The sequence below is a fragment of the Hippocampus guttulatus genome, chromosome 16, assembly GCF_054856545.1.
Source record: "Hippocampus guttulatus isolate MCC_2025c chromosome 16, RoL_Hgut_1.0, whole genome shotgun sequence".
Lineage (NCBI taxonomy): Eukaryota > Metazoa > Chordata > Actinopteri > Syngnathiformes > Syngnathidae > Hippocampus > Hippocampus guttulatus.
Genome location: NC_141276.1, coordinates 10169982 through 10183839, shown reverse-complemented (window position 1 = coordinate 10183839; position 13858 = coordinate 10169982). Strand labels below are relative to the sequence as shown.

Below are 13858 nucleotides of genomic sequence, written 5' to 3'. Positions count from 1 at the left end.
GCGTGTGTGTGTGCAAATGTTTTGTCACACTTCCCGACGGACGAGGATTCATGTTTTGGCAGTTGGGGGTGCAAAGAGCCACAGAGGTTGTGGTCGGGGTGACATACTAGCATTTTGCTGTGCCCACACACACACACACACACTTCGTGGGCAGGATAATCGAGGCCCTTTGACAAGGTCAGCATGTGGGTCTGTAATGACTGCTATGTGATCACACGCGCACACACACACACACACACACACAAAGTTGTATGTGTAAAAAAAGGCACACATTTAAACATTTTCTTAAAATGAGACGGTTTAAAAGTTCATAGTTCCTTCTGCAAATGAGCCAATGGGTGCGCTTCAAAATACCACCACTAGATGGCCCGACCATTAGCTTCCCTGGAGCGGAAGGACAATATCAGTTGGTGGCGTGAGTACAACATGAAGATGGTTTACCAACTGCCAATGAAGACCACAGAATAGAATTTAATCCATATTTTTAGAGCCAAAATTGGCAAATATGACCACTTAAAGCATTTACTAAGTGACTTTTCTGACAAATGTCTTCTTTACTGCAAATTCCTGTTTCCAGATTAACCTTCCTTATAGACGGGAAATGATGTCAGGACAAGAAAAAAAAAACAAGTGAGTGTGAAAAAAAAGTGCAGGATGGTGTCAGGGCGGGTTTATGTAAAAAAAAAATCAATTTGAAGACAATTTCTTTTCCTTTGTGGAGAGGGTCAAAGACCCTCACGATGACATCACAGTAGGGCCAAAATAGGAACAACTCACTGTTCCACCTAATGTCTATCTATTTCAAAATGTGTTTTCTTTGAGGACAAGAAATGGTATGAGGGCGGGATTATGCAAATCAGCCCCACTGTGTCATCACAACAGGGCCAGAAGCACAAACACTTGGGTGGGATTCCTCTCCCATGTGGTCAGGAAGTGATGTCATGACGGGTAAAAAGCCACGCAAGTGGGAAAAGTGGCGGATGAATGAACGGGAAGTTGGTCCGACTCCTCACACACACACACACGCAGTGCTTGTCAACACGACGACGGCGCTCGTCAACGGTCACGCAACTACTCACGCGACGCCTCCTTGGTCCCTGCCGCAGCCGGAACAGCATCAACAACAACAACAACAAATTCCCGCGCATCCTCCTCTCGTTATCCGCGCCGCCGTCACGGCGGGAGAATCGGCGGGGAAACGGGGAATGGCACCATTAGCATGAGGATACTCACAGTGTCGGAGGGTCGCGGAGCTGACGAGATGCCGCACACCCGATTGGAAGACGGGAGGGAAAAAAAATGGAAAGTCGACTGAGAATGAGAGAGAGAGAGAGAGAGAGAGAGAGAGAGGACGACACAAGGAAGAGGAGGAGGAGGGAGCATCCAGAGCAGCACAAATAAAGAAATGAAGGAATCCTCCAGGAATGTGCGTGTGCGGAAGAATGTGTGTGCGTGTGTGTCGGATGGGAGGGTCTTCGGAGAACCGCGCGTACACACACGCGCGAGATTGCATTTACAATCACTGCCGACAGCTCTGATGCGCAGTCCACCTGCTTCATCATCAGCACCACACACACACACACACACACGCGCACACACACACACACACACACACACACGCGCACACACACACACACACACACACACACACATTCATGCGCGCAATCACGTGCGCGCACACACACTTACCATCACACACAAATTACTTCACGCGCAGCATGGCATACACACGCGTGCATGCATACACACGGGCACACGTTACTTCACTCAGTCACCCACACACTACTTGGCTTTCACAGTAATGCATACACACACGCAGACACTTATTTCCCACCCATACCAGTCCACAGCATACACCAACACGTGACACAAATGAGGCTGTCATACTGTATACACACACATGCACGCACACAAATTAGCCTCGGTCTCAATACGTAGATGCGTACGGATCACGACTAGCGCACACGCACACACGACCAAGTGTGGTGTTGCGTGTTCGTTTCACACTGGTGACAGATTCCAACGCTGCGGGGTAGCGATCGCCGTACGAGTAACATGGAGGAAGGTGTGTTCACACGTCTGCGCGGGTGCGTGCGCGTTCACTGACGGATCTCCCGTCCGCCCACACCCCTGCACCCCCTCCCATCTCCCCCGAACAACCCCCCCCCTTCACATCCCACTACCACTCTCCCTCCCTCCCTCCGACCGTCCCCGCTTTTCACTCCAGTGTAGCGAGAAAGAGTGAGCGAGAAGCTCTGAATTGAATGAAATAAGAAATCCCAGAAGCATTCGAGCAATTACACAAGCTGCTCAAACTCTTCTCTTTTTTTCCCCCGCCCGTCTTCCACTCGTCTCCCGCTTCCCTTAAGGCTACAGCTAGCCCAACAAACCCCACCACCCCCTCTTCAAGTCGCACACCGCCCCCACCCCGACCCCTCAGCATATGTCGCAATTCATGCAACGTGCATTCACTTCACACCTGTGACATCTGAAAATGGACAGCTTGGTCGGGAGAACTAAAAGGGATCCCTGCCCACGGAAATTAGAGCCTCTCTTACCTCCGTGGAAATGTTGAAATCACTTTTTTTTTTACACTGCCGCATTGACTCAAACCACAAGTATCATGAAAATGACCTCCTGATCTGCCTTAGATCCTGACATCTGGATTTTGGCCTGTTTCACTGCCACTTCCCCTCTCTCCTTCCCCCTCGTTTCGGGTAAGGGGTGCTACAGATTGCACATTGAAATGTCTTTTCTTGCTTTGATGGTCAGCGACAGTCAGAAACGTGACCCAATGACCCCTCCAGGATTCACGTGGAACAGTGACGACTCGTTAAGACTTTCACTCATGAGTTGGATGACTTGAACGTAGAAGCGTACGTCCATATAAGCAGTACAACCAGACGCTGCTCTACGTCTGACTGAATTCGTTCGTCAAACTCAGGTGAGAATCGAGGACGACGTTGAGATTCCTCGCTCGACTTTTCAATGTCAAACCATTGAAGTGACTTTCAGACTCAAAAAAAAAAAAAAACTTTCCGCATGCTTCATCTCCACCTCTTCATCTGTGGTGTTTGACGGTACTTTTTAGCTCGGCGGCGGATTTATCAGCCGTCATGATGTCGTGATGGAAGCCAAACACCACCTCTAATCAGGTACCACCCCCCCTATCTGCCACCCCCCTCCAGCCACTGCCGCCCTTTATCTCCCCTCAATTAACATCTACCTCGGCACCCTCTATTATCTTAACCGCGCAGAGCACGGGGTCCTCGGAGGGGCGGCAGATCTGCGGCCCGCCTGCGCGCACCCCCCTGCAATCCGCCACCCTAATTAAAGGCTGCCCACGCCTGACGTGAAATGTTGCGGCGAGGGAAGGCTGCCGCCAACGCGCAGGGCGGGCGCCCTGAAGGATCGTCTTTGTTCGGGATTATCTGGCGGAAAGCAGCCGCCCCGCCATCACCTGGATGCCGTCTCAATCTCGCTCGCTCGCCAGTTTATCTGCCAACGCGTCCGCGATGACGGCGTCCTCACGGAGGAGGGGCGGGCGAAACAACCTCGGCACGGCGATAAAATATCGGCGCTTCGATGCTTATTTATAGATCATTCCTGCGTTTAATGCCTCCTGTGCCGGGTTTCATCTGTTTGCTTGCCCCCGCCGGCTTCGCGCTCGCCCCGAGAAGCCATCAAAGCGGCCATTAAGTCATCCGCACGCCCTCTTTGTCCTTGCTTCCTGTTTGACAACAACAGCATCTCGACACATTGCTACCAAGCTCCTTGACATGTTCTCCTCGGTAATCATTTCCATGTCGCAAAGCTTTTAAATTAGGCTGCTAGTTGCCGCTACTTATTGGACACGATGGTTATGCTACGTTCAGGGTGAATGTGAAATATCGTTCGCGGGGTTGACTAGAAGTGGGGTTGCTCAGAGCGGACAAGACTAAAGGCTATCTGGTTGACAAGTCCAACAGTTGTAAACAATGCAGTACACTCACATGGCACTCCAAGTTTTTTTTTGGGGGGGGGGGGTCAACTTTGGCAGATATCGTCTAATTGTAAGAAGAGTCAGTGGGTTAGGAAAGAAGTGGGCAACCTCGTAGCCAACTTGTTAAAATCGTACGGAAAAGCACATCATGCATAGCAAAAACTAAGATCTTACCAAGATGAAATATGTCAAATGGAGGCAAAATATGCTTGTTCTTTGTCTGCCATGACAAAATTATTGAAAAGGAGAACTTTATCAAAAGCATGGTTGTCCTTCAAACTCTTAATATGGTCTTGAGATTTTATGACAAGTTACGAGTAGCTTACAATGCTCAATTCCATCCATCCATTTTCCGATCCTCTTATCCTCACAACGGTCGCGGGGGGTGCTGGAGCCTATCCCAGCTGTCTTCGGGCAGTAGGCGGGGGACACCCTGAACCGGTTGCCAGATCAATCGCAGGACACACAGAGACGAACAACCATCCACGCCCACACTCACAAGGGACAAATTAGAGCATTCAATCAGCCTACCATGCATGTTTTTTTGGAATGTGGGAGGAAACCGGAGTACCCGGAGAAAACCCACGCAGGCACAGGGAGAACATGCAAACTCCACACATGGAGGCTGGAGCTGGAATTGAACACGGTACCTCGGCACTGTGAGGTCGACGCGCTAAATACTAAATTCCAACCTGATAAAAAATACATAGGGGTGGGTAGTATACAAAACACCAGCTGTGGCAAGCTATCTTTACTTGTTTTGAGAAATCAGGCCAACTGGTTTAATTGGCAGATAATTTCCCTTCGTTAGGTAATCCATTATTCATTCGATTAGATCTGTTTCTCACTTCTTTTTAAAGCCCAGGTTCGAGTGTGAAGATGATTAGCGCCGAGACTCGGATATTTGTATTGATTATGTGTTCGCTAATTGATTGCAATGTAAAAGCAAGCACTTGGTGCGCATGGTGAAGCAGTCGTGTTCTAGCTGTGCACCCCTCCAGTCACCCCCAGCCCCCGCCTTCCCCACACCAGCAGCAAACAGGAGATCCGTCAAGGGAGGAGCGCAATTAAGTACCTAATTTGATTAGGAGATAACGTGAGTGGCACTTAATGGGGAAGGACAAGGACTTCACAACGCCAGCAGATTAGTGTGCCGGACGCATGATTATTAATTAAGACATTCTCCGCTGCGCTCACATAAAGTCACGCGCGCTTTAGCCGGTAAAAATGCAAATATTCACATAGTGAATATTTGGAGCGTTGATCCTGCGAAAAGGAGTTGTGGGTGTGAAGTCTGAAAATTAGGTCAATAGGACCAGTGGAATTGTTTTTGAAAATTCGGTCCCCAAAACCAGTTTCACGTGAAATTTGGTTGCCGTGTCATCCTTGAGTATGCCTACAAAAAAAAAGTCTCAAGAAGACTTGACAAAAAAAGACACGGGAAATCTGCCATGTTGGTTTGAAATGGCAACGTTTGACATTTGGCCATTCCGAGTGGTCTTTAAAAGGGAACTGTGCCCAAGAGATTTTGACAATTTCTACCAAATTTGAAGCACACAAATGATATATGGGTGACGTTAAAATGAAACAAAATAATACAATTTTATTTGGTTGCTTCTGGATGAAGGAAATTTGATGCTTCACCAGACCAGAACAGAATTGATGTTTTTTTTTTAGCCCGCAAAGCCATTCATCAGTCGAAGACTCTCAAAAAAAATCCCAAGAAGCTATGCCCGAAAACATACAGCGAGTCTGCCATTTTCGTTTACAGCACACAAATTTGAGTAGTAGCTCGTGTTTTTTTGTTTGTTTGGTTTTTTTTCGACATACACTTTTTTGAGAACTTCAGCCCCCCAAACTCAGGTTACCCTCAAACTTGAAATTTGGTTGGTATGTCAGATCATAACATGACTCGCAAAAAGATTTAAGCTTCAAGTGCCTCAATTTCCCCCTCATTTTGTTTAAAAAAAAAACCCTGCGCCTTAGCCAGTATCATTTAGCCAAGTGAAATTTGGTAGCCTTTTCTTTCAAGACTGGACCCACCAAAAAAAGTGTCAACAATCCATGCCTGTAAAGACACAGCAAGTCTGCCATTGTGTTTTTAAGTTGCCATTTTAGGGTCACTGGAACACTCCCGCAAATAGGGAAGTTCACTTTGAATTTCACTTTTCACTTTGCAACACGAAATTTGGTAGACATGTCGATGATAAGTAAACCCACAAAAAAAGAGTCACGAGAAGCCATTGTGAAAAGGCACACTTCATCGGGTTTATTTTCCAAATTTCACCCAATGGGCATGGAGGTGTGAGGGGCCGTTTCTTCCAACAAGCATCTTTTATCTCCATTTGTTTGTGCTTAATGGAGAACCAATCCAATTTTGCCTGTCATCTTTGAATTCTAGCTGGCATTGTCATCCCACTTGTCTTCTCCCAGCGGCATTTCGGGTGGCGCATCAGCAGCTCTCGTGCGCGCATACCAATGGCAACCTCACCTCTAGCGAAGGAGTTGTGATCTTTAAACGAAGGGGGAGAAAAGAAAAAAAAAACAGCCGGCGGCTAATCCGCTAAGAGGTTGGCAGGGAAAAGCCCCTCAGAAGAGAGATGGGAAGTCGCATGACAACATCCAGAGTGCACGCTTGCCAAATTTTGCGTGGAGGTGCCGCTTGGATGGCGGAGGCTTAATCGCATGCACACGCTTGGACTCAATTCGCCATCAGGTGCTCGCCTGAAAGCCGCCTTGATGTCTCCTTTGCCACGTTGACATTCCCCTCAGACGCCACTTTGCACCTTTGAAACGCACACCCGATGATGCAGTTTAGACGTGCCCTGGCCGAGAGAGATTAGGTCGACTCTATTCTCCGCAAAGAGGATCAGCAGTCTTTCGGGGAAGTCATTCTCAACCACATGCAAGATTCAACCCTGGAACTTCTCAGTTGTGAGGCAGACACGCTAACTATCACCCCACCCCAATACCAAAATCAATCAACATGTTTGGACATTAGCATGCAATTTTTCAAGGAAAAACTGAATGATTATCCGGAATGAGGCATGATCTGAATAATTAATCAAGCTATTAATTGATTAATTAATCAAGCTATTAATTAATTGAAACCTGGAACCTCAACTGTGCGGCGGACTTGCGAACCACTACACCATTGTTATGTCACCATTGATGAACAGGTGGAGTGAAAATATTTTTCGGATATGTAAACTAGGCCAAACTGACCCAAGTCCACGATATTTCTGTAAGCGGGGGAACGAAAGGAAGGAAGGAAGGAAAGAGGGAGGGAAGGAAGGAAAGAAGGGTGTCACTGCCCCCCCCTTAAAAGCGTGTATGTCATTGGTACGTGCCAGTGGACCGGCACATTAGCGATTCCGCGCAACCAACCCCGCGAGGAAGCAACTGAATACGAGGAGAGCCGCGTTCTCACAGCGGGCGGGTAGGTGGCTTGTGGGGGTGGGGGGGGGGGGGCTCCCAGATCATTTAGCGCCTCATGCAGATCAGCGCTAGTCGCAACTCAGCCCCGCGGGGCCCGGCGGAATTAATGTAGCAAGCCGGGGAGAGGGAGTGATTTATGGGAATACCGCAGGCTGATGAGCGCTGCGATCCCGACATCCCTGACGGAGGCAAAGCAGACAGCGGTGACACCAAAAGTGTCACCGCTTATTTATTTTGGCCGCCCTCCGCGCGGGCCTGGCTATTAAACTGATCCCCCACCTCCACGCTCGGCCTTGTCCAACAAGCGCAAAACCCCGTTAAGCGTGTGTGAAAGGCGGCTGATTGTGTTTGCCACCCGCCTGCCTCTATCTCTCCCGGACAGGCGGGATTAGAGGAGGGCAGAGTGGGCGCAACGACCCTCCGGGGGCGACGGAGGGACATAAAAAAAGAAAAAGAAAAAGAAATGCCGGAACAGCGCGCCAAGCTCTAGCTCCCATGGCCTCAAGACTGATGCTCGCTTACGAGCCAATGTGTGCTTGCTTTTATCCACTGGCTGTTACGTTGCATGGCTGTACAGTTGCTTTCCATAAAGCCAGACTGATCAAAAAAGGTATGTCTCATAATAAGTAGTCAAGTCTGTGTAAAGTGTTTGCTTTCCTTTCAAAGTAAGGTGCACAGTAACATGTTGCTTTACATTACAAACGAGCAGTAAGGCGCATGGTTGTCCGATACGAAGACATCACGAGCTGCAAGGTGCATACTTGAATTATGTTGTAGAGTAAGGCGTTGGAATTGCTTTCGGTTACGCCATAACAAGCTCCATGATATAAAGTTGCTTCATGTTAAGTCTTATGGGGCAATTCGGTGTAACTTATACTCAACCGTAACAAGCAATCAGGAATAAAGTTGCTTTCTGTGAAACAATGAGTAAGGTATGGAATCGCATCTCATTAAACCAAACATATAGCTTTAGATTCAGCTATAATGAGCAGTGAGGTGTCAATTACGTAAAACCATAGCAAGAAATAAGGGCTATCGTAAAGTGTGCTTTGTTGTTTTATGTAAAGCTACGGCTAGCTGCTTGGTTTATGTTCAGCAATGAGGATTGTCGTTTTATATAACACGGCAAAGGTGTATAGTTGCTTCATAACAAGCAGCATGCCGTAAAGTTGCTTCACGTTACGTCCTAAGGATCAGGAAGGTTTGTAGTTGCTTTACATTTACGATATTGTTGGTTGAAATTAGCGTTCCAAATGAGGGTTAGGGTTTTAAGACAGGGTTAGGCTTTCAAAATTAGCGCGCTGTTTGCCATGCTTTTGATTTCGGCATACTCTATTGGCCACCACTTAGCGGCGCGGCGCCGCTGCCTTCGGTTTGAACTCGGTTGGCACAGTTAAAAATGAGATAACAACGGGTTGCCATGGCGATGGCATAACTATGGAGTAGGAGAAATGGTTAACATCTCACGGGGGATGGAGGGAGGGGGGCAGGGGAGGGGGGATGATTGTGTCTTCCATCCATGCCGTCCTCCATCATCAAAGCTCTTCTCCACTTTGGGTGTGGCGGCAAAAAAAAAAAAAAAGACAGCCGCACATCATTAGTCTCCAGCCAGGAAGTCGTTTAAATGTGCGCGGCTTGCTTTTGCACTTTTTTTTTTTTTAAACAAAATGTACTACAGTCAAACCTCGGTTTTCAAACTTGTCTGTTCTCGACCAAATCAGTTTTCGACCAAAAATTTCAAGTTCTTTTTATGCCTCGGATTACGACCGAAAATCGGTTCTCGACCAAACTGAGCGCACTTGAATGCGCCACTTGACTCCTCTCGCCTTCCTTACACGAGGAAGTGACGCTTGCTCGTGCAGTGTGCCATTGTGAGCGGATGTGTTCAATAAAGATTGTTTTTTGAAAAGAGTGTGGTTTCGGTTTTCAAACAGCCTTCAGGAACGGATTATGGTTGAAAACCGAGGTATGACTGTATATGTAACCTTAAAGGGGAACTCAAAGCCAACGTTTCCTTTTTGATCTGTCCTATGTGCCTCCACTAGTCTAAAGACTATAATTTGATCAATATTACGTTTGTCCAAGAAGAAATGAGATGAAACTAATCTAATCTAATTTCACCCCTCTTAGAGCGCAGCTATTTGCCATCGTGGCGCCCTCTGCTGTTGACTGAAAATGACGTCAAAGTGGATTCGGGCTCGCATTGCAAACCTCACGGCTCACTCGTTTTCCGCTTGTTTGTCTGTTTTCTTGTTGCTGAACAATTCAACACTTACAACCCCTGGAGGTGTAACTGAAGGACAAGCCTAAACTCCCCCAGATCCTGCCATGCCATTGCAATCGGCATGCTCCTGTTTTTAGCCGCCGCTTTCTCTGTTATAACAATGACATATCCGTCTCAGCTCCTTCCTGTTCGGTCACTGAGCAACCAGCGCCAAATATGCGCAAGCTTCTACTTCGGTCGTACCCAACCCAGCATTGGGTGCCACGCATACCAAGCGCTGCGTGAAAGCGCCGGAGGACTCGTAAAGACGTCCGATTCCAGGCTTGCTTTGGCCTTCACAGACCAGACGCTCCAGCACACCTCAGCTGCTGTGATGAATGACTGTGTGTCTTTGTGTGTGTGTTTATGACGCTGTGAGTTTATGACTGTGTGTGCGCGCATGTGTGTAGTAAACAGGCCATCCATCAAGCGGTGAGAGCGTCACACAGGGAGCAGGAGGTGGGTTTGGGGGGGGGGGGGGGGGGGGGGGATTGTCGGGCATCATTTAAGCGTTCCAGAGTCAGCCGTCGCCACCGCCGCCGCAGTCTGAAACGTTTGACTGGCGACTGGTAATCAAGCCGAGAGAGCGCCACCTGTCTGCCTGTGTGATGGATAATCAGCTATGGGCGCAACAACATTTCAAGTCTTTCGCCGTTTTCTTTTTCTGACAAAAAAAGAAATAAAAAGGTTTTGACACGTTATTAAGATTTGAAATGAGCCTTTAGTCTTCCAAATTCAACATTTTACATCTAATCTTATGAAATCCTGCTAGATGTGATCAAGTAGGAGCCATATGATTCGTAGGGCAATGGCGCTTTTTTTTTTAATGATTTATTGCACAAGAGCTTGTTTGAATGAATGAAATAGATTTTTTTTAATGCAGCCATCACCAGGATGAGAAAATGTAACTTTTACATCAGCTTCAAGATGTACTTTCGCACCAATTATTCTCCCCAAGCTCTTATTTCAGAACAAAAAAAGAAGTGATTGGAGTGCAGACACACACACATGCGCACACACACAACTTGTTAGCGGGATGAAGTGAGTGTTGACTGTGGCCTCAGTGGGGGATTTATTTACGAGGCATGAGCCTTTAAAGATGCAGTGTGTGTGTGTGTGTGTGCACGCGGCCACCTCATTAATTCCAAAGCAGGAAATGAAGCAGAAACAAAAACCTGCTCGGCTCCTAATTGCAAGTCAGCCAGCGAGAGCCCGAGACCCCAAACAAGCGGCTTACGTCTCAAAGTGTCGGCTGAAGCGCCAGACGATGCATTTGCGGACCAGCTCCAGGTGTGGGAGTTTGTTACTTCACAACTGAGATGTCGAGCGTCCAAAACATTTGCTTGCTTGTTATGTCTTAATGTGAAACAAATCATGTAACGAACTCGCAACGTCACGAAACTACTGTGCATTCCTCAATACTTTTGATTCAATGTCAAGCAACCGTACAACCTCAGTACTTGTTCCATCTTAACACTTAAGCACTAACTACTAGTGATAAAAATCTCAAGTAACACTTCACCGCTTAATGCGAAAAGCAGCTCCACACCTTCCCGTTGCATGTCACGGCACACAAATAGACACTTCACACCTTATCTGCTTGTTTAGCCGAATGTAACGAAGCTTAGCAAACTTTTATAACAAAGGTGCTGCATGCCTTACTAATGGGTCAGTAATTAGCACCTCACCACACAATGACTGAACGTAAAGAGACTGTAAAACTTGCTGATTGTTATGACCGAACTGGAAACGACCTCACATCTTTCCGTGTGACGTAAAGCAACTACAGTACAAACCTTATTGCTAGCGACGGCTTTACATTCCGCAACCTTACAGCTTGTTATGACGCGACGCGATTTACAACTCGCTGCTTGTTATGACAACATGGACAGATGGAGGAGACGGAAATAGAGGAGCATCGATGAAGAAGAGGAGGAGGAGAAGGGGATGCGGCCGACGGGACGCTGAAGGATGAGGCGGCGCCGCCAGTCGACCCGAGGCCTTAATGAGCGTTCTCCTCAAACCCTGGAGACTCTCTTGCACTCCTCACTGACAACACAACAGAACGCAAGAATACACCTGACTGTTTGTTGTGTCTTCATATTGAAAAAAAAAAACGAAAAAAAACCATCCCCCAAATTCCTAACATGAAGCAACTACACAGCGGCTAGCTTAGCATTTCATGGAAAGGAACATTTGAATGTAAAGCAACTACACACATAACTGCTTCTGAAACTAAAACATAAAGCAACTGTACACAACACTGCTTGTTATGGCTAAAGGTAAAGCAAAACAGCACCTTACCGCTAACGTGGAGCTGCCAAGCTCCTTATCGTTAACGGAAAGTAGCTATCCACCTCACTGCTAAAGTAAAGCAACTACACGCGTTAGCAACGATACGCGTTATGGCCAAATGGAAAGCAAGCCTACACCACAGTTTGTCACGTTATCATACACTTTGCTAGGAAGATAAAATGACTTGATACCTTCCTACTTGCAAAGAAACTCAACACCTTAGTGCAGGGATCCCCAAACCCTTTCCTGTGAGGGCCAAATAACTTTTCCCTTCTCTGACAGGGGCCGAGTTCGGTTTGGAACAAAAAGTGTGACGATCGCAGGAGGTGTCGAGACATCAACATTTATTGTTTTCCAAAAAGCCGCACATAACCAGGTATTAACCTTTTTACGGGCTCTTGACAGGCACAATTTATGAAATCAATAAAAACCAATCTTTTTTTTTCTTTTACTTAATCTTTTCGACATTAGTCCATTATTTTTTTTGACAGGAGTGCATCGCAGATTTTATTTATTCATTTATTTATTTTTGGGAGAGAGGAGTTCCGAATAGGGCACCAACTGCAGAAGGGTGGAATAGACTGTTATGTCCTATGCATCTACAAGTCTCGATCATCTGGTCAGACCTGGAGGGGGAAAGCCCCCCCGCCCCCCAAAAAAACATAAAAAACACATCTTTGGTATTGTTCAGGGGGCCTAGGAAAATGCAGAGGCGGGCCACATTCGGCCCGCGGGCCGTAGTTTTCGGGACCAATGCCTTAGTGCTAGTTATGACTTGACATAAAGCATTCATAAGCCACACCGAATATAAATGAACTAGTTGATACATACTGACTGAATGGAAAGCAATCAGATAACTTTCTTCTTGGGGTGCGCTGAATTATTGACTGGCATCGGTATTGGCGCTGATTATCTTAAATTTTTAGGAAGCTAGGCCAATCCCTTCTTATCAACCCGATCGTGTCCACCGATCTGATCTCCCTGCGCAGAGGTTGAAAAAAAAAGTCCGCCTTTCTTCTCTTCTGCTGTGAGATGACCAAAGGGGTTTTCATTTTTATTTCACACAACTACCTTGTGCAGTTCAAACAACCCGTTTGTAGTTCCTCGGGTATTGTTCAATGTTTGATAGCAACACAAAATTGGAACATTGACGTTGTATACTCTTGGTTCTAAAAAGAAAAAAAAAAAAACGGCATCGGCAGTTCGAGCGTATTGCTTGTTATGACCTAACGCGAGACAGCAGTTATCGTTGTGAATACACTGCGATGATATTGTGATCTCGTTTCTTGTACGCCTCCAACCATCAGTGATAACCACCCATTACCGTAGGTCATTTTTCCCGCTCCGTGCCCTTGATTCCCACCCGCTTATCACCGGGGGTGGGGGTGGAGGGGGTGTGTTTGTGTGGAAACGCCTCAGATTTATCCCCCATCCCCCCACTCCGCCCTTAAGAAAAAACAGCCCCTTTATTCGTCATTCCCGAGGGGGCCGGCCGCACGACAAGGTGTCCTGAGTTATAGCCGCAAGTGTGCGGCACTGAAAAATTGAAAAATGATGAACAACGGGCCAAAAAAAAAAATCAAAACCAAGGAAGCGAGGCTCGGTTGTAAATCTGCCGGCGGGACGGCGTGTGCGGGAGATGAGTGTGCGGCGCGCCGGATTGTTTGCACAGCTTGTGTCTGCCATCACCAGAGGTTATATACCATAAAACTCAGTGGCAGGGTGGTGAATTTGGTACCCAACACTTCAGTGGGGACTTTAATCCACCCTTTAATACCACCACCCTCTACGCGCAATTATAGAAACAATCAATACGATCTTGTTTTTTGTGTTAAGAGTTTGAGAGGTGTTATTAAAGCAAAACATTTTCCCGCCTGTCA

At 47.1% G+C, this 13858-nt stretch overlaps 1 protein-coding gene across 9 annotated transcripts in view; it reads right to left on the bottom strand.

The window, feature by feature from the left end:
• The window catches only part of LOC147193054 (RNA binding protein fox-1 homolog 3-like), a 315236-nt gene that overhangs the window by 205524 nt on the left and 95854 nt on the right, over positions 1-13858 (bottom strand). For 6 of the 9 annotated variants that reach the window (XM_086132033.1, XM_086132032.1, XM_086132036.1 and 3 more), the window contains exon 1: positions 1234-2063. The exons of 2 other annotated variants lie outside the window; for them this stretch is intronic. In XM_086132033.1, the coding sequence (XP_085988159.1) occupies positions 1234-1653 (420 nt within the window). In that variant the 5' untranslated portion in view covers positions 1654-2063. One more of the 9 variants, XM_086132038.1, reaches the window with a different exon arrangement.